Raw genomic sequence first — 20,639 nt, 5'->3', positions numbered from 1 at the left:
CGGATTGATCGGTGTAATTATGGTTGATGCTCGCTCCCTAAATCTCAAGTGGAGCAACAGGTTATTTATTCGAAGCGTCTTCTCGGAGCCCAATCGATCGAGAACCACTTTGTTCTGTCGATCTAAACGTAATTTCGAAACATTATCTCATAAAATCACGAAAATCGCGACGGATTTTCGTCGATAAATGCTGATATGTTTGTATACATGGATGCGTAAATGTTGCACACGTGATGTTTGATTGCAGAGATGAGACATCTCGTCAGGAAGCAGAGCACGCTGGACGTTCACTCGGTTAAAGTCAGCCTGAAGGATATCGTGTGTTATCTGTCGCTCCTCGAAGCTGGCAGGCCGGAAGACAAATTGGAATGTAAGTGATCCTCCTCGTTCCGATTACATATACGAATAGAAAAAAGGGAAATAAACTCTCGCGGGCACGCGGTGTCAATTCGAGGAGATTTCGCACGCGCCCGATGCACTCGGGCTCTCGCGACCGCTGCAACTTGTTGCACGCCAATTTCGGCATGTGCTAATTCGTTCGCTCTCTCTCTCTCTCTGTCTCTCTCTCCACCTTTATTTCTTATTCTCCTTTCAGTTATGTTCCGGCTCTACGACACAGATGGAAACGGTGTTCTCGATACGAACGTGAGTGCAACGAGAAAATCGCTACCGCAGTTTTTACCCTCCATCGATCGCGGCTCGACTTTTTAATCACCTTTAATTAACTTCGAACAAATTTAATTATCGGGCTGCTCTGCCGGAAAAGTCGCTGAGAAATTGCATTGAACCAACGATCCCGATTTTCGTCGACAGGAAATGGAAATACCGTCTGGTATCCCTGCACATTGGTAGTGTGTTACATATGAACGCGCATAAGTGCACAATCGGTCGGAAATGTTTAGTCCGAGTCTTTGAAAACGTGGATAAAATTTCGCAGATTTCACGGACGTCGATTAGAGTGTTGGTTAATACATATATTCTCGAAGAAATAACGATGCGTCTTGTATTCTTTTATTTCGAAAAATCGACGAGGGTATTTTCATCGACGTGTAAGAACGTGTAAAGTTTCGCGAGTTATACATACGTATATTAGCGACAGATAAATCTATCATCGCGCAGCAGCTGTCGCTAACGTGAAATAGATCGATGCGGGGCTCGCGTTATCAATCGTAAGCCTGCGTTTAATATCATTATCACGTGTCCCTAGGAGATGGACTGCATTGTCAATCAGATGATGAATGTCGCGGAGTATCTCGGATGGGACGTGTCCGAATTGAAACCGGTAAGTGATAGCACCAATGATTTCATCGATCATATATTGTGGAACCATTCGTACACCTCTAAAAGACGTAATCGCTACTCTAGAATTACAAGAAAAATGTCGAGAACTGTTCATACTGAATTATGATGGTAGACTCGTTCGCTCGACTCGTTGGATCGAACACATTTCGACAGGGGTGTAGCGTTTCCTGGTTCAATAGACGGGATCCTAACTTTCTGTTTGCGTAGCGCGTCGAGACGGGTAAATTGACGGGCGATATCTAGGCGTAACTCCCACGGTATTTATAGATACTGCAAGACATGATGGTGGAAATAGACTACGACGCGGATGGCACCGTGTCCCTGGAGGAGTGGAAAAGGGGTGGCCTGACGACAATCCCGTTGCTCGTGCTGCTGGGACTCGATTCCCACGTGAAGGAAGATGGGAATCATCTCTGGAGGCTAAAGCACTTCAGCAAACCCGCCTACTGCAATCTCTGTTTGAATATGTTGGTCGGTCTCGGCAAGAAAGGACTCTGTTGCGTTTGTGAGTACTCAACTCTCGGTACTCGGTACCCTACGCCCTACCCGCCGCCATTTTCTGCTTCCTCGAGGAATATTTCGTCGGCTCTCGAGAATAAACTTCAACAGCTAAGCTCGGCAACTACGCGAAAAAGCGTTTTTTAACAAAACCAACATGTTGTTCAGTACGATAGAGTACCGATGTTAATATTGAATTTTTCATTATCCGAACACATTTCACGCGTAGATAGATCAGTCTACGTCTACGATAAGCCACATACAACGCTATCTTTTTTATGACTGTTCGTACGTGAACGTTCGTATCCGAACGTGTTTCATTAATTAATTCGGTGAATCTAAGTTAGTTATCGATTTGAATTGAAGACGATGATGAGGCAAAGTTTGTTTATTAAATGTGTGCAGTTTGCAAGTATACGGTGCACGAGAGATGCGTCCAAAGAGCGCCAGCTTCTTGCATAGCTACGTACGTGAAAAGCAAGAAGACGTCGCAGACGATGGCCCATCACTGGGTCGAGGGTAATTGCCATGGGAAATGCTCGAAATGTAGGAAGACTATCAAAAGCTACAATGGCATCACGGGCTTGCACTGCAGATGGTGTCAACTGACCGTGAGTAGTCCATTTTCCGAATGAATGGCAACGCGTTATCTTCCCAGCTACATATGTTTTAATTAAATGATTCTAGTATTGCCTGTTGCATCCCCCCCCCCCACATTCGATATACATGTTTGAATTACTGCAGAGGCTAGGAAGAACGAAAAATTGGATCGATTTTTAAATAAATCTTCGTACCAGCGCAACATTCTTTTCACATTGTTTCAAACATTTTGTTCATACTTGCACTAAATGACTTGAGTCAAGTGGTCGATCGTTACAGGTCTTACTAAACGCTGAATGTAACCAATTTTCTTATTCGTTCTTGCATTGAACGCGTGGGATACATCAATTTAGTTCCGAAGATTGTGGGTCCATAAGTTTTCCAAATTTTCTACTGCATTGGTTATTCACGTTTGCGTTAAACAGTGCGAGATACATTTCATTTCCAATCATTGCGAGTCGTATTAAGTATTGTGCCTGTATTAACTTTCGAAATTTCTTACTGCCTCGAGTTTCATTCGTGTATTAGACGCATAAAATCCGCATACCAGCGACAACGAAAGCGAGCAAGCATCGTCAATCATAAAACGATGCGATTTTCGTGAAGCGTAGAGGGGCGTGAAGACTACAATGGGATAGAAGTTTAAGAGTGATGTTCACGCGACGGTAACTTTGCAGTTGCATAACAGATGCGCCTCGCAAGTGAGGACGGAGTGCACGCTCGGTGAATACGCGGTGCATATTCTTCCTCCGACTGCGATCTGCCCGGTTGTCCTGGACAGACAGAGATCGTTTTCGAGGGACAGCAAAAGAGGGAGCAAACATGGCCAGGACTCGACTTCCGTTAGCTCTGTAAGCGACTCGAACAGTCTACTCAATCTTAACATTATAAACTCGCATGCGGATCGAGATGAAAATTTTCTAACCAGCGAAATATCAAATAGAATATGTAATCGTTCGAATATCTTAACAAATTACATAACAGTAGTCATGAATATTTCTTTTTGCTTTGTATTTTTATATAAAATCCGCAGTCTCCTTATAATTATGTATAATTGTTTGAGGAAATTGTTGAAATGTTGCATTGGATTAAACATTACCGAATTCTGTTCGATTCTCAGACCGGTTTCCTAACTTCCGGTAACACGTCGAGCCAACAGCCAGCGATGTCCTTCCAAATTACACCTCCGCCAGATACAATGCCACTTTTGGTCTTCATAAACCCGAAATCAGGGGGCAGGCAGGGCGAACGGATGCTGAGGAAGTTCCAGTACATATTAAACCCGCGGCAGGTTCACAACTTAGCCATGGGTGGGCCGATGCAAGGTTTGCAGATGTTCAAGGACGTCGAGAACTTTAAAGTGATCTGCTGCGGCGGCGACGGTACCGTCGGCTGGGTCTTGGAAACCATGGGTACGATCAGCTATTTATTAAAACTTATCAAATCGACCCTGCGAATTGTGTATTCGTGTCCGTGACTTGCCAGCGAAACGACACCAACGACGCGACGTCTGCCTGCTTGTATTACAAATTACAAGTCGCCTGACATTCGATAGCTTCGAGGAAAATGAGAATCTCTCGATAGAGTTGCAACTTCTTCAAACAAGATTCTCTACTTTGCTACCTCCTATCACCGATTTATCTACATATTTGTTTCCTTTTAGTTCACTTTCTGATGCTGTGTCGGGAAAACTCTAGATCTGTTTTAATGAGATTGCGGGTCCTTATTTGTTAATTATTTCACAGAAATCTGACGAAAGTAATCAAAAAGTTTAATAATATATGTATGTAGTATAATATCAACAATTTTTAGCAACCGGATACCTACGGGCGAGGGTGTTGGTTTATGAGTATATATATAAAAACCACACTCTTTATGGGAAAAACCATAAGTTTATTAAAACGATGCTAGAAGCACGTTGAGTGAGCGAATGAGGAACGCTCTGGTCGAAAACAGAAGAGCGACGGTACTTGAACAACTTCCTTCTAAAGAAATAATAGAAATAATTTTGTTCTTTATTTATGACATAAAGTCCAACACAGGGAGTGTAGAAAAGAAACGAATGTATGTATGTGGAAAGTGAAAAGTGGAAAGTACGAACGCGTGTTTCATGCAGCTTCGATTCAGAGCTATAGGAACAAGAATGATTCTGGATTACAGATCGGGTTCAATTCGAACATCAGCCTGCTGTAGGCGTCATCCCTCTGGGAACAGGCAACGATCTCGCAAGATGCCTGCGATGGGGTGGTGGCTACGAGGGCGAAGCCATTTACAAAGTCCTCAAAGTAAGTGCATCTCCATTGTGACGAAACTTGTCGACGCGCGACACACATTATGTATCATCAGGGTGTGCCTAAAAAACAAAGGGAAATTTGCCGACTTGAAAATTTTACACATACCGCTGAACTGTGTTTTTACTGTTAATAACAGAGTATTGTTTACACAGTAGATTTTTTCATTGCACATTACCAGATGCTCCATAATCTGAAAATTGTAGAAAATCGAGAAAGCAGCGCCCGTGATGATGGACCGTTGGCAAATAGAGGTCCTGGACCAAAAGGAAGAGAAGAAACCGAACCAAGATTGCATACCGTACAACATTATCAACAATTACTTCTCGGTGGGCGTGGACGCAGCGATCTGCGTCAAGTTTCACATGGAGAGGGAGAAGAATCCAGAGAAGTTCAACAGTAGGATGAAGAATAAACTCTGGTATTTCGAGTACGCGACCACGGAACAGTTTGCGGCTAGTTGTAAAAATCTCCACGAGGATCTCGAGATAATTGTAAGCGTAGCCGCCACCTCATTCCGAAGAATTCGATCCATGATCCTTTTCTGTTTTAAAATCAACTTTCGTTTACAGTGTGATGGAACGCCTCTGGATCTAGCTCATGGTCCCTCTCTCCAAGGAGTTGCTTTGTTGAACATTCCTTTCACCCACGGAGGCTCGAACCTCTGGGGTGAACACCATTCGAGGCACCGGCTGGGTAAACGGAAAAAGCGTCCAGACAAGGAACTTAGCACCAGCAGCTTCAATTCCGTCGACCTGACTGCTGCTATACAAGGTACATATATCCCTTTGATCAACGACAATTTAATCCTTAACCCCTTGATTCTGAACAGTGTCTACTAAATTTTAATATGTATGCTATTCATTTCCTTTAAATCGAAATAAAATTCTACTTTGGTTTTGTTCGTGGACAGCTATTGGGGAACATACATATAGGCGAACAATAAAGTTTTCCCTTTTGTAGGAAATTGAGAATTACAAAAAACTTTCTAATCACTGAAATCGTAAAATAAATCGTAAGGCAGGGGGTTAGGTTAAATAAACCCACCCCGTAAATGGAAAGAACTGCAATAAACGCGTGCGAAAAATCTTATAAAATTAGCCACGGTTTTCTTGAAATTTGTGGTGGGTGAAGTGTTGAATAAAAAGGAAAAATAAATTTTGTACAGATATCGGCGACAATCTCATCGAAGTGATCGGTCTGGAGAACTGTTTGCATATGGGTCAAGTGAAGACAGGACTTCGTCATTCCGGAAGAAGATTGGCTCAGTGTAGCAGCGTCACCATCACCACCAGCAAACGATTCCCCATGCAAATCGATGGGGAGCCGTGGATGCAGGGTCCTTGCACTGTAAGTCCGCTTTGCGAGCGATCTCTGCAACGGTCTAAGATCTTCGTAAATGATTGCAGACATGCCTTAGACGTACAATTATCATTAACAACTTTGATATCAATAAATTTCATAGAAATTTTATTTTTTAGTTGCGATTTATTCGTAAGAATGACGTTCAAGAAACAAAATGATGTAGGAAAGTAAACGGTTAATGTTAAATCGATTGTTTAGGACAAAGATCGTGTGTGAACACGATCGAGAGTCGCTCGCGCAGAAATGTTGCTTGTTATTGCATCTGCACTCTGCACCTTTACACAAACTAAAACAAGCGACGATCGCAAATGTGCATAGTTTGATCATAGAGTATAGAATGTCGTGTATAAATCATTTCAGATTCACATAACGCATAAGAACCAAGTTCCGATGCTGATGGCGCCTCCACCGGAAAAAGGTCGCGGGTTCTTCCGTTTCCTGAGGAGGTGAACGTCCCTGAAGAGTCCAACAAAACGAGTACTAGAGCTCGGCCAGTAGACCTTGAACTTTATCCCATCCCCATCGTCGTTTATCTTTTCTTGTTCGAGACGAGACAGAGAAGCGTATCAGTTCGCCCGTGCGTATACATATACATAATTACAGTGCTTCAGTGCTCGTTCGAGCGGCAATGGACGAGCTTCGATGTAAACTCTTAGGTATTCTTGTGTACAGTATTTTTGAGAACAATAATGAGAACGAAAGGGATGGAAGAAGAGATATCTTTCGTCGTAGAATTAGGGATCAGGCGTCCAAGGATCCATCGTCTTTCTATTCCGTGTGATGTATCCTTTTGTTTCGAGCTCGAGTCTACCGCTTCGCCAACAGAAACGCGAGTGCAAAATGCCCGGTGTGTGCCGTCGACCGTGCACAAGAGAACGATTTGCACGGTATCATGCAAAAGAGAATAAATCTGCGTGAGTAGTATCACTCGGCTGACGTAATTGTAAACCTTTACGATCGTTGTTTCTCCTCGCACGACGCGCAGAAATGCCGCTACGATTTTACTTTCTCACAGGGACATGCGGTTGTCGCCCGATCGAGAGTGCACGAACACCATCGAGTTATCAAATGTTATTTCACGTTTAAAATAATGTCTCGGTAGATGTAAGAGATGTGCACGATATTTGTGAAAAATTGGTCCCCGCCACTGCGGGGTGTACCTTAAACAGCCCAGAAGTTCAATCGAATTAGATATGTATATCGGTGAGACAGAAATTGAGGAAGTGATGGACCAATACATTCGGTAAGCATTCGTGTAAGAATGATCACAGCACTGGAATAAGAATATACTTTCTGAATGCGCCTCGTTGTTAAATATTGAATTGTTAAGTTGATTAAATATTGTCCGTGCACTCGCGACTCCCAGGGCAAGCAATTCTCAGATCGCTCCTCTTTTTTGCACGACTCCGTCCAACAACCAAAGGATCTTCTACTTTCCTCTCTAAAGATTAGGGTTTTTGTACGGAAGCTTAGTCGTAACCACTTAGACGTAACTCGTGATCGATTTTATTTATTTATCTATTTATTTATTTATTTATTTATTTATTAGTCCGGTCTATTTATTTATCCAGACGCTGGATAGCAATATATTGTAAGCATATCAGCGAGACGGTGCGCGTGCGATACAATTTGTTCGCATTATTAAACACGAACGCGTACTTTTGTTCAAATGACTATATCGTTAAGTTTCTCGTCTATTTATTTGTTATGTATACTGTTACCTATCGCGCGCTGGTTAACCATAACAACGTTATTGTGATTGCAACTGTACAAGATGTGAAGAAAGATATAAGAGAGAAAACGCGTAATTTTAAGATCTCTAGGTCGGGAAACCTGGAAATCGGAGATCGATTTTCGTTTCTTAACTTAATTTTAGCTGACTAGGCAGTAAGGTTAGAGGACATTTAGCTATAATTCGTTTGAACAAGTCTTCGCAGATCCAGATCGCAAACGTTTTCACATTCTGTACCGCTAGATCGACTAATTAAGGCACAAAAGATGGAACGCTACCGTATCGTTAGACACTAGGGACAAATGTATTACCGAGTTTAATCGAGATCGGATCAGCCAACATGTCACATGTATTAATCAGTATTGCAGTTTACAAAACATTTCGTACGACTATTCTTTGCGACCGAGATTTAACAGGCATTTCACCGTAGTGTAAATACAAACGCCACCGCCATTTTGTAATCTTCTCGTAGCCACGCACACACTCGTCATTCGCGAGTGCTCTGAAATGCCATAATCTTTATTTCTATTTCTATTCATTCTCTCGTCGCACAGCTGTATATCCGAGAACAATTCAATCAAACGACTGTCGGCCATCGCACGAAGATCGTTTGCTAGCATTTTTTGAATTTTCCGTCCGAGAGTGGCGTGCGTAAGCAAAAAAAGGATTTGCACCAACCCTAACCGCGACACACGCTGCTTTCATTCTACATATTATAGCTAAACTGTGGACATTCACGCGCCAGTTTATAAATTAATTTACTAAACCCAATAAATAATACTTTGAATCGGTGAAAATGTAATGCAGAACAATTCTGTGAAAGTAGCCGTGCGATCTCCACGGTTTAGATTCCGTTTCCGAGCACTCGTTCTAGTTTCTTTCTCACGCTGGATTAACAGATTCAAGGAAGATTGTAACGAGCCGTAATGTATTTCCAGAAGTCGTAGCAATATCGAATAGCACGTTCCGACATCACTTCAGAATCAAACAGAAACGTGAAGTGCCGATGATTTCTCTCGCGTGTCATGCTTTTATATTGTATACAGTATACATACGTACATACATATACATATACATAAACATATACATATATACAATACAAAGAAAGGAACACAAAGAATGTAATAAAGAAGTACGATTCCAATTAACATCCCGCAGGGACCATCTCATCGTTGAGATCCATTTAATGTTTAACGAAGCGTAGACTTTTTTCAACCCCTTCCAACCCTTGCGTTCGACTTCGAGATCTTTGGTTCGCGTTTAGTTGACCCTTTGCGGACGAGGATTTTTCACAAACATTTTGCTCGATCATGTATATTTGTATATCAAAGTCTTTTAAGACCAGAAAAAAATGGGGTGTCCTGATCTATCGTTATTCAGATTATTTGTTTGAAACGCGCAGTATTTCGTCCCCAGAGGGTTAATCCGATTTTCGAGCATGTAATTTCTACCGTTTAGAGATTTGTGCGAGATTTATCATTTACGATTACAGTAACCCGTGCCCCACATCCCCTAGCGATAGACACGGTCGACTAATTAATTAATTATACATAGTTGCTCTCGTTAGACGAATCGAAATATTACGCTTACGTATAATGATACGACCATTAAGGTCTCGATCGTTGAATCGTTATTCAGTAGCGATAGGATTCGAGCGAGGGAAATCGACCTCCAATTGTTTCTACTGAAAGTATTTTCTGTGCTGTTCGATAACTCCGAATTGCCCTCAGCTATTATGGAACAATTCTACAGACTCTCTCGAGTACAATAATAGATGTTTTTCTAAGATTATAAATAGACTGCGGATCTTTATGCAAAATAAAAATTGCAAGTCGTATCTTTACTGGTTTTATAAAGTCATAAGAAATGTATCGATATTTACGAATGTTTCTCATCTTTTCGCTGTTTGAAATTACACTCGCCTATTTTTGTATAAAGTCTGGCAGTGAAGCAGATTTCTCGGGAATTGAAACAAAATGATACAAATGTATTTAATCGCTGTAAAAATACGTATCATTGTAGTTAGGAGAGTCGGTAGAACATTTTATAACTGAACATGTTGCTGCATTTGCAGCCGCGGACAACTTGAAAGTTGAGGATAGCGGAGAAAAACGGTTTTAATTTGTTTGAAGAAGAATGTGGGATTTTTCGGTGGATCTCCCTCGCCGCGAGTCTGCGAACACTATCGGCACAATAATTAAAAATATCGTTTTTCTATTGGATTGGCGCAGTGTCTCAGTGTGCTTGTCGTTGTATGACACGGTGTTACAATATACATAAGGAAAAGAGAAAGACCGGTAGATCGAGAATTGTGTTCCCAGGCACAGCGCGAGAATCTATAATACTTTTCTGGGACGAGTATAAGTATGGGACTTCCTTTCTAAAGAAAAAAAAAAGAATCAAAATACGAGATACTTTCGCCGGACAGAGATACTTCTATTTTCTCTTCAAGTATTCAAACTTCCTGCTACAAGGTATAATATTATACAGGGTGACGCATTCTATTTGTAACCACGACCACGAACGAAACCATCCCCCTTCTACTTCGCACCTGTCTCCTCGTTTTCCTCCTTGCTATCACGCGTTCAGCTGACACGACAACATTAAAATGGATCACCCTGTATATACGAAGCTGACGTGTATTGAGATTGACAATAGTGCTCGTCAATTATTTTCTCTTTTCTTTTCCTGTTGGACGCGCTTAGCTAAGCAACAAATAAATAAGGCAAGATGTTCCGCGAGCAACCCTCTTCTTAGCGATCGGATCATTTCCTGAGAAATTCGATGATTCCATTTCACACTGCGACTTAAAATAGATAGCGGTGCCGACGATTATTAAATTTTGTTATTGACATCCGACATTAATGTTAGAAAGGGCATATATGTACATATGTATATATTTTTGTTTGGAACAAAGCTCGCGCGAACATCTCGATAACAACGGACATTTCGGAGTAATTAGGTATCCAAGCGATCAGAGTAAAAATGATTATCTTTAGATCGATCTTCGTCGGGGACAATTTCATTCGGAGAACACACGGACTCGTAGTCGTTTAAGCGCAATTACAAAAAATGTATTCGGATTAGATGAATTTTACTGCCAGTTGTCTTGGGTCTACGTATGTTTGAGCACTACTGCCATTTTCCAAGAGATAGTCGCGTATGGGAAGAGAAGCCTCTCTATTACAGTGTAATATACGAAATAAAGAGTAAATTACGATACACGGTCTCCCCTGAGCTTCCCCCTGAGTAACTATAGAAAATCCATTTGAAAACATATCACTGGACGAACATATCACAGCTGAGTTGCATCTTTTGGGGTACTTTGTGGCTTATCTGGTTCTTCGTCGTACCTTCTGCGTACAACATTGTTGAACCAAGAATCCATTTTTGCATTATATTCGTGTTCGGTTATGCAAATTACTTTGGTAGCCAGAAAATTTAATTTAGCAATGGACAGGTCTTCAAAAGTGATCTCTTTGCGTGGTCTTTGACCAAACCCAAAGCCAAGCGTACAATAACCCACTGCGTGTACATAATCAGAGCGATCCACGTGTTTACCTAATAAACCATTTTTCGTCTCTAAGAACCATTCGTGTTCGAAAATCTGTAGCATTAGTTAAATGAATTAATGGACTTTTTTCAGACACGTATCTACTATTGGGTAGATGAAATGGGGTTCCTTGAGCACCCCGCAGAATTAAAAAAAATTTATATGATTTGATTCTGAAAAATGAATGTATAACAAGTGTATTTGTGTATATTTTGTAACTCGTAGGACACGTCCTGGAGTCTTTTTGTCCGGTAAGATTATATCGATACATTCCCGCCAATATAACTGCCTCAGGGCTCTGGCCGCTCTGCTACCTAATAGTAGATACGTTACTGTTTTTCCGAGCAGCGCCTCTAGCGGCCATCCATCGTACGAAAAATGTTGAGCACAATCGAAGCACTACCAGGAAGTGATGATATTAGGTGCAAGATTTCACGCGCATGCGCGGCCAAAACAGTGTAAAACAGTAACGTATCTCAATTTAGCATTTAGCGTGCGAGATAGAGCCACCCCCCCCCCATGGCGGCAGGTCGTATATCTATCTCACTCGTACACCGATAGTTGGTGGGGGCGCAGCGAGCCAGTCACCTCTTACTTCCTACGAACTCCTCACTTTCATTGGCCAATTAGAAAAAGAGCACCTTACGACCACAACAGGCTCTCTCTCTTTCACTCTTTATACCCCGGCCGCCATGGCAGGCTTCAACGCTTCGTACGTGCTTCGTACAGGCCCGCGCAGTCTATTTCTATAAGTCTATGGGTCTTGTGCATATGCTATACCTATTCATCTATGTTTATATATGTCTATATACTAGTTGGCGATAGTATTCTGTGATACCGGTTGATGGTTAAAGCGAAGTTCACAAGGAGCGCCACATAGCGCGAACCATACAAAATACCGTCGATATACTTCCGGTCTGTTTTTCTGACAAGTGGCTGATGGCTGCCTGACATTTCTCTTTTGACAATTTTAGTGAACTATGGTTCATGAGACACGTTATCCAGCCCCATAGATGTAACGGTAATAAACGCGTCGTTCATTTCATCAGGCGGCGAATCGTCAGGAACGATTTTCCAATCCCGGCAGGTTTTGCACAGGAAAGGTGAGACCGGCGAAATATATCGTTATCAGGCGTGCCACCGGTTGGATTTCGAATCGTCCATTAACATTGCCACTTTTCAGGACACGCGATATCATTCGGCAAAATGATCAAAACAGGCGAAGATAACCTAAGGCATCTTCACTGTAATCAAACAGTGTAAGTACTTAATAAACCATCGATACGATCCGGCCTTTTATATTCATTAATAATTCTTCGCATTTTCCTCTACGCTTCTTTATTTTCGTATTCCTCGTTTTCAATGTTTTCTCACATTCATGTATGAAGTAATACAAATTCGCACGGAATAAAAAATTATATATGGCTACTGTGCATCATCTTATCTCTATTCCACAAGTGTCATTTGTTAACTCTAATTTTTTTGTTATTATTTCATTGTGATTCACCGATACCTGTATTTGTTACGATTAGATTTGATTTTATGTTTAGAGAGTTCAGTGGACAAGAAGACCAGCATTCGGTGGAGCTATACGGCGACGATGTTACTATTGTTCCTATACCAGGAGGTCACAATCATGGTAGTTCAAAGGTGAAATTAAAAAATATTGTTGACTATACGTGGGATGTTAGTCTTTATCCAAACCAGTTATTGGCTGTTCATAAGTATGGCAAATATTTAGCTTACGGAATAATAGGTAATTCACATTTGAACGAAAGTTTTTCTTTTCCTGCTTTCAAATGTTAATCTATTGAAATTGTTTAGCTGGTACTGGACGAGGTAAGGTGAGAGTTATGTATACAGAAATGGAACAGAGAACTTTATTAAGGGAAATGCGTGCTCCGATACAAGACTTGGCTTTTGCACATGTGTCGAATGCTATCCTAGCATGCGTTGACTACTTAGGAAATCTTTTTGTACATAGCATCGAATCAACACCATCCGAATTGTTATGTACTCTATTATTACAAGTGGACGCAGATTCTAGTGCTTACCATCGTGTGATATGGTGTCCCTATATTCCTGAAGATGTAATGTCTGACGGGGACGAAGTATCGAAGCTGTTAGTTTTAACTCGTGGTTCGAAAGCAGAGTTGTGGTCAGTTAATACTGTTACATCAAGATTCAAATCGATAGAGGTGAATGTGAACTTAACTTACAGATTATAAAATCCGTACAAAAAAGCGAACAAAGTATGCAACTGTTTGACTGAATAGGCAACTGATCCAGCAGCAAAGGAAAATGGAGGCATGTTTGAAATTGATGAACATTCTGGTAGAATCATTGAAGCCACTTTCAGTCCTGACGGGACAGCTTTAGCCACGGCTAGTTCCGACGGGTCAGTAAAATTCTTCCAAATATACTTGCATGAGAATTCTCATGGCAATCAAGCTCAGCCACGTTGTTTGCACCACTGGAGACCACACGACGGACGACCTATCTCGTGTTTATTCTTCCTAGATGACCACAAAACATACCATCCCGAGTAAGTGCCTTAAAAAACTGTGTAACCGCGATTTAATGCTATAGAACAGGACCCTTGGTATTGCTCTAAATATACAGTGACTCTCACTAATATTCGGACGCTCTCAAAATACCGATACCTTTTTCAATATTGGGAAGCTAGAGCAATTAGTTTACTACAGGATGTGAAAAGAAGTTTTTTCAAAAATTGCAATTGGCCGGAAATACAGAGAAAATATTAGAAGTTGCATTCTACAACTTTTTTATGTGGGCCTATATTAAAAATTTTTTAAATACATTTTGTAGACCAGTGTCAATTATATGCATTGTGAAATTTTTATTGCAATCGGTTGATGCAGAAAAAAACGACAGACATTAAAAGATGTAAGAATTCTTAGATTTACTGCCGTTATAGGCCGAAAACCTGCAATTTTTACCATTTTTAAACGTTTGTAGCTCATTGCAACGTCAACCAATTTTGACGAAATTTTCAGGATATATTTAAATGATACAAATAAACGAAACGTATTTTTTAAATTTTCAATATAGGCCCACATAAAAAAGTTATAAAATGCAACTTTTAGTATTTTCTCTACAATTCCGACCAATTGCAATTTTCGAAAAAATTTCTTTTCGCATCCTGTAGTAAACTAATTGCTCTAGCTTCCCAAAAAATTTTTAATCGTATAATCCAACATTTAAAAAAGTTATCGCTTTTTTTAGAGCGTCCGAATATTAATAAGAGTCACTGTACATATGTTTACAGAATTTATACTTTTATCGAATAAAATAATTTCGTATTTTATTTCTCAGTTTGCATTCGAACAGTAAGAGAATAAGAGCTCTACTACAAAACAAAATCATATAACTGTTTATAACAATTTGTTGATTTACAGTGTACAGTTTTGGAGGTTTGCCATAACAGGGTGTGATAACAATACAGAGTTAAAAGTTTGGTCTTGCGAACTCTGGATTTGTCAACAAACTATAAAATTCTTGCCGACGCCTTCCACCGGCAAATTGCCTGTTTTGAAAGCAGCTTTGGATCCTAGCGCTGGCTATCTTTTATTATCAGACATATCCAACAAAGTTCTGTATATAATGAGTCTGACGAAAGACATTGGAAAGTCGTTGGCGTCCGTTAGTACGATATCAGGATTACTTCTGCCGTATCCTATACTAAGCTTCGGCATTGTTGACGCTGGTATGCGTAAAGTACGAAGCACCTGCGAATCGCTAGAAGACTTACGGCCTTGCGAGGATGAGGAGGAGCAACTTCAGATTCAAATGTATCTAGTCCAACCGAAATCGTTGCAGGAGTGCCAGATTGCCTTCAAGCCTGCCTCGCAAACGAACAAAAGGCGGCTCATGGAGAGACTCGCTCACGATTCATTGGACTACTCCGAGGACCTACCCGAGATGGGGACTGCCAAGCATAATGGGATCGCAGGAGAGAGTTGCGAAGAAGACCGTTCGCTGTCTGCTACAATTGAGGCAACCGCGAATCACAATACTGGGTTAAATCTCATGACTCCCGATGCGTTCAGTTCGCCAGCTAAAAAAGAAAATAGCGAACTGGACTCTCGACCTACTACCCCGGAATTGGGCAAGCTCCATTCCACTAGTCCTTCTCTGGCGCAAGCTGTTCAAGCTCTAAACGCGACAGAGCCTCCACTGGCTACTAGCGAGCTGGAGGAACAAACTCCAGCTAGCAGTGGTAGCAGTCCATCTAGAGAAGTCAGAGAAATTCTAGCTCTGACGAAATTGGATGAGGAACCAGAGATCGAGAGCAAACCGGAAGTACCTAACGCAACCGACGGAGATTGGTCTAATATCCCTATGGGTTTACTGAAAGATGTGAGCAGACACGTAATGCAGGATACTGAGAACTACTCGGGAGAAGAGGAGAAAAAGAAGAAATTGAAGGAAGAATCAAAATCGACGACATTCAACGCTACGGACGTTGACAACACATGGCAAACGGCAAATGAAATAAATACACGCGAAATAATAGATAAATTAGAGACTGTCATGGAGTTGATTCACGAGCAACGACGAGAGTTGAAAGAGCTACGCGCAGAAAGCGCTAGATTGAGGCAAGAAACACCGATCGCGACGCAAGTCGAGTTCGCTTTAGCTAGGGCCGCTCAGCAGCAAAATGCTCTGGAGCAACAAACATTGTACAATCAAATGGCACTCGAGGCAACGTTAATAGACAAAGTTGATACAGCTTTGCCGCGTATCATTAAAGAGACAATGGAACCGTTGAAGCATAAGTTGAGATTAGATATCGCACGGATAGATGAACTTATAAAAGAAAATTTGACTGGGTTGATGAACAGCGCCCATGTGAAAGATGCACTCGCGTTGGCGACGGCGAACGCGGCGAAACCAGCGTTGGATGTCGCGTTTAAGGAATCTTTTACAAACGTTCTCTTGCCTGGCATGGAGAAAGCGTGCCAGACCATGTTCAAGCAGGTCCAAGATGCCTTTATCAGAGGTACACGAGAATGTAAGAAATCATTTATACATGTCAGATAAATACTCGGTGCGTCTAATATAAATTTTTTTTGGAATTTAATCGGGAAAATGGGTATTGAAATATTTTTGCAGATCTCCAGAAGGTAGAGACAATCGGAGAGAAGCAATATCAACAACGAAACGAGCAACAGAGCGAAGCATTGGCTGGACTAGTTCGCGAGGAATTGCAAACTGAATTAAATAGAGGCTTGTCCAATCTACAGGAAGGAACGTTGCGCACTATTCGCGAATCTATGAGAGATAATTTAAATCATCAACTGATCGAGATAACAAATGCGCGGTAATTATATGTGAAACTTTTCCTTCTTTGTAAATTGTTAAAAAATATGAAATCTCTAAGAATCGTGTAATTAATGACTGTCTTGTAGTTCTAGAGCAACTACTCCTGCTATACCAGTACCTGCGGTTGCCGCCGCTCAATCACGAGTTATGTCCCTTCTCGCAAGAGGACAATTCAATGCTGCCTTTCAACAAGCTTTAAGCGCCAGCGACTTAGGCTTGGTAGTATTAGTTTGTGAAAAAACAGATCCCTCTGAAGTATTTTCTTGTTCTGTGGGGCCCGATCAATGTCCCAGATGTATTTTACAACAACCAGTAATACTTTCACTTGTGCAACAACTATCCGCAGATTTAGGACACCGTACAGAACTTAAACACAGGTAAAGTTTCATTTCATTAAAGCATACACTTCCAATTATGTAGTGAATATTTCTCAATAAAGTCAATTCTTTCGTAGGTGGCTGGAAGAAGCAATATTAAACTTGGATCCCAACGATCCAGTCACGCGAGAGCACATGGGCACGGTACTGATGAATTTACAAAGTCAATTGGCCGCGTTCATCGCGGCTTATCCTAATCACAGTTCGAATCGACGCATGAAGATGCTGACCATGGCTGCGCGTGCGCTCTTGAACCAACAAGTCATATAATGTCACATTAGTTTCGAATAGAACGTGTTCTTTGTCGGATATAGATGAAACAATTGTGTGATATTCTATGTATTTAAGAGTAACATTTTTATCATTAACATTAAAGTAAGGAGCAACTTCCTTAATGTTTTCAAGATTAAGTAACTCTCATTCATCCATCCAGTTAGGTCTTCCCGGAGCCCCACAGATTTTCTTGGTTCGAGCATAATGCCCTGCGTAATACTTCATTTTTACTATCAAAGTTGTATCGCTAACATGTAATGATACGATTCGATGGTCGAAAGGCGAGGAACATTGGCCTTAGCTACGCTATAAGAGTTGCTCCTTAGTTTAGCACATCTTTTATATTCGTAAGTAAACTCATCTTGTACTAGTAATAATATATCACAATACCATTCTGATTATTTTAATTTTATAAATTGAAGAAAGACGATTGTATTATGAATAAATATGAAATTTATTTACATAAATTCCGATATAATTCTAGTTTGTGTACATATATAGTCTTGAACAGAATTCACGTCTGTTTGTTTTTCATTTCATTGACCAATGCTTCTTTAATATGCGGAGCTAATTTGATTTTCTTTCTCTTCTTCACTTTTCCAGATTTTACTCCCGTTTTGTTATTTGATGGTTCCGTCCGTAGTTTCTTCTTTTTTTTCAAACAACTGAGTGGATTGGGACCACCCTTCTTTCGTTTCTTTTTCAGCTTTTGTTCTGTTTTGTTTTCTATGCCTGCTGCTTTCTTCAGAGTTATACTGTTCTCTTTTTCCCAAGCACTCATGCCTAACTCTTCGCGAACACCTCGAGCATATTCATTACTTGCTTGCGATGGAGCTTCTAAAGTTGGAGCTTTACCGTGCAAATATATTATTGGCACTCCCGGAATTTTTCTTAAGATCTCTTGAAGCTCTCTGTCCTGTGTAGCTATAATATATCTGGAAAAAAAACAAAAGACATACATATTATAAAAGAAACGAATGTCGATAGTAAATGTTGTTAGATATGATATGGATATTATTCTCTTTTAATTGCAATAATGCAACTAGTACAATTGTAACTATAAATATAAGCATTGAAAGTACCGTAGAAAGTACTATACAGTACCTAGAAGGATTATTTTTTCCAACCATCGACAACAAACATTTTGTACCAGTTATCGAATGTTTTTCATGTCCACATTTATGTATAGGATATTGTTTAACTATTTGCATGGCCCCAGTGATGGCTTTCGAAAACGAACAGAGTTTTTCTGTCTCCAAAATGATGCATGGTGTCGTTAATAATTTAACTTCGGCTTGAAAATACTTTGACAATTGATCTTGTATGTTGAATTTATTCTGTATACAAGAAAAATATAAATTAATATAATAAACAGTCCTGTAAATTTTTCATGAAACGCAACTGAACAAACCTCTAATGCAGCGAATGCAAATGTGCCATCGATAAGAATCTGGAACGGCGGTCTGAATTTAAAATTATTAATGAAAAATCCCAGATTCTTTCTCGCTTTTTTCTGACGAGCTGTCTTCATTGTTTATTCTTTCGTAAAAATATATCAAAACAATGAAGTCGCAGGAAATGTGTATGCATTTATTTAAATATGTATGTATTTATATTAATATGTAGACTTTGGAATATCCTGGAAAACCGTAGAATACTTCGTTGAAATATTATGATTGTATTATGAAATAAACTATTTCTTATACATGTTTATTAATGTCAAAGATCAATTTATTTAATTAAAAAATTTACAAACGAAACATTGCTTTTCTAACCATATTTATTTTCGTAATGAGTGCTTATTTACAAAAATATTTATATCTTATGTATGTATAAAGATATTTTATCAATAATTAGATTGTAGATTTTCATTGAAATTATTGTTTCCGATACACAAATATGTATTACATACAACCTAAGTATTTATTTATGTAAAATAAAACGCGCGACATAACCTACGTATTCTAAAACGGTTGCACCAAGTTGCACGCACAAACGAAAGAAGTAGCGCTCGCAATCGCAATTGCATACATATTTATAAAGTGTCTGTTCTGTTTTCAAAACGTGATACGAGTGTGTATTGATTAAAAGTAGCTGTTAAAAGAAAACTTTCGTTGTTCTATTCATTTATTAAAAAGCAGTACAAAAATGTAAGTATTTGAGCAATATTTTCTGTTACATATGCGTATTTGATAAAAGGAATATAACCTCTATTGTTTGTTTGGATTCTTATATTATTTAAATATATAGTAGTTACTTACGGATTGAAAAAATTTTTTCAATAGTTCGTTAACATTTCTAATTCGATCGATTAATGAATGTCCATGATTAAGGAAAAATTGATCGTCAAAACTAGCGATTCGCTCAATCAATCGACGAAATTAGTCGGCAATTATTGGTTACCGGTTTTAATTGTTAATATTGATGAATTTAATCCTTTGCACTCGGATTTATTCCAATTCAGAAACCGAATTTTCTTCCGACCTGAAATATTTCTATCTTATATGATTTTCAATATTTTTTAAAACATTGAATACGTTTAGTTTTCTTTTTGTATTAAATATAAATTTAATAATGCAACAAATATTTTTAATAATGGTATAACAACTATTAATGGCGTCTCCGAGTTGCCACTCGAGTGCAAAGGGTTAATCTCCAATTAAATGAATAACATTAAATATTGCCCAACTCTGCTTTATTAGATTTTTCTTTGTATATTATTCTCCTTGCAGGTCATCTTTAACGAAACCAAAATCTGAGATGACTCCGGAGGAGCTAGCGAAACGCGAAGAGGAAGAATTCAACACTGGACCACTTTCGGTTCTCACTCAATCCGTGAAAAACAATACTCAAGTTTTAATCAATTGTAGGAACAATAAGAAATTATTGGGAAGAGTGAAAGCATTCGACAGGCATTGCAATATGGTTCTAGAGAATGTAAAAGAAATGTGGACCGAACTTCCACGTACAGGAAAAGGGAAGAAGAAGGTACCGTAGTAGACTACAGATATTTTAACAAATTTCACACTGACACACTGCTTGTTTTTTATAATTGGAACAGTTTATGACATCAAATGTAATGATCTAATTTTTTCCATAGGCGAAACCAGTGAACAAGGACAGATTTATCACGAAAATGTTTTTAAGAGGAGACTCTGTTATTTTAGTTCTACGAAATCCATTGGCAACAGCATCAGGAAAATAATTTTCTACGAATTTCCTAATTTTTCAATTTACTATAAGGACAATGCACTGGAAATAAACTTTTTCATGTAATCGACGAGTCTGTATAATTTATTCAT

General features: G+C 39.6%; 4 protein-coding genes across 8 annotated transcripts in view; 3 read left to right on the top strand and 1 right to left on the bottom strand.

Moving 5' to 3' along the window:
* Positions 1-6,606, top strand: part of Dgk (diacyl glycerol kinase 1) — a 127,513-nt gene extending 120,907 nt beyond the window's left edge. Inside the window, exons 7-18 of the mRNA XM_076424478.1 lie at positions 248-370; positions 596-645; positions 1,208-1,282; positions 1,570-1,807; positions 2,206-2,411; positions 3,078-3,251; positions 3,521-3,812; positions 4,561-4,685; positions 4,898-5,185; positions 5,264-5,465; positions 5,860-6,041; positions 6,417-6,606. Coding sequence (XP_076280593.1) covers positions 248-370; positions 596-645; positions 1,208-1,282; positions 1,570-1,807; positions 2,206-2,411; positions 3,078-3,251; positions 3,521-3,812; positions 4,561-4,685; positions 4,898-5,185; positions 5,264-5,465; positions 5,860-6,041; positions 6,417-6,506 — 2,045 coding nt within the window. The 3' untranslated portion in view covers positions 6,507-6,606. The remainder of the gene's footprint in view (positions 1-247; positions 371-595; positions 646-1,207; positions 1,283-1,569; positions 1,808-2,205; positions 2,412-3,077; positions 3,252-3,520; positions 3,813-4,560; positions 4,686-4,897; positions 5,186-5,263; positions 5,466-5,859; positions 6,042-6,416) is intronic.
* A 5,635-nt stretch (positions 6,607-12,241) lies between these two features.
* Positions 12,242-18,733, top strand: Ge-1 (Enhancer of mRNA-decapping protein 4 homolog Ge-1). Of its 2 annotated transcripts, XM_076424476.1 has the most exons (9): positions 12,242-12,444; positions 12,525-12,600; positions 12,892-13,097; positions 13,166-13,539; positions 13,618-13,886; positions 14,761-16,376; positions 16,478-16,685; positions 16,774-17,064; positions 17,142-18,733. In XM_076424476.1, exons 2-9 carry the CDS (start codon positions 12,548-12,550, stop codon positions 17,332-17,334), a joined length of 3,210 nt encoding a protein of 1,069 aa, XP_076280591.1. In that variant the 5' UTR covers positions 12,242-12,444; positions 12,525-12,547; the 3' UTR covers positions 17,335-18,733. The 2 variants fall into 2 exon arrangements, with proteins under 2 accessions (XP_076280591.1, XP_076280592.1); XM_076424477.1 differs by lacking the exons at positions 12,242-12,444; positions 12,525-12,600; positions 12,892-13,097 and having other exon boundaries at positions 13,360-13,499; positions 13,563-13,886.
* Positions 17,768-19,735, bottom strand: LOC143209161 (rRNA-processing protein UTP23 homolog). Of its 4 annotated transcripts, none has more exons than XM_076424483.1 (4): positions 19,599-19,735; positions 18,749-18,976; positions 18,442-18,674; positions 17,768-18,272 (listed from the first exon to the last, which is right to left on the bottom strand). In XM_076424483.1, the coding sequence occupies exons 2-4, from the start codon at positions 18,866-18,868 to the stop codon at positions 17,852-17,854; spliced, it is 774 nt and encodes a 257-aa protein (XP_076280598.1). In that variant the 5' UTR covers positions 18,869-18,976; positions 19,599-19,735; the 3' UTR covers positions 17,768-17,851. The 4 variants fall into 4 exon arrangements, with proteins under 4 accessions (XP_076280598.1, XP_076280594.1, XP_076280596.1 ...); XM_076424479.1 differs by lacking the exon at positions 19,599-19,735 and adding an exon at positions 19,297-19,428; XM_076424481.1 differs by lacking the exon at positions 19,599-19,735 and adding an exon at positions 19,113-19,320.
* Smd2 (small ribonucleoprotein particle protein SmD2) lies at positions 19,347-20,617 on the top strand. The gene is made up of 3 exons (XM_076424485.1): positions 19,347-19,487; positions 20,070-20,325; positions 20,438-20,617. Coding segments are annotated over exons 1-3 (363 nt in total). The 5' UTR covers positions 19,347-19,485; the 3' UTR covers positions 20,543-20,617.
* The last annotated feature ends 22 nt before the right edge of the window (positions 20,618-20,639 follow it).

Source organism: Lasioglossum baleicum, chromosome 5, assembly GCF_051020765.1.
Source record: "Lasioglossum baleicum chromosome 5, iyLasBale1, whole genome shotgun sequence".
Classification (NCBI taxonomy): Eukaryota; Metazoa; Arthropoda; class Insecta; order Hymenoptera; family Halictidae; genus Lasioglossum; species Lasioglossum baleicum.
Note: the sequence above shows the minus strand (reverse complement) of the source record. Positions and strands in the feature narration are given on the sequence as shown.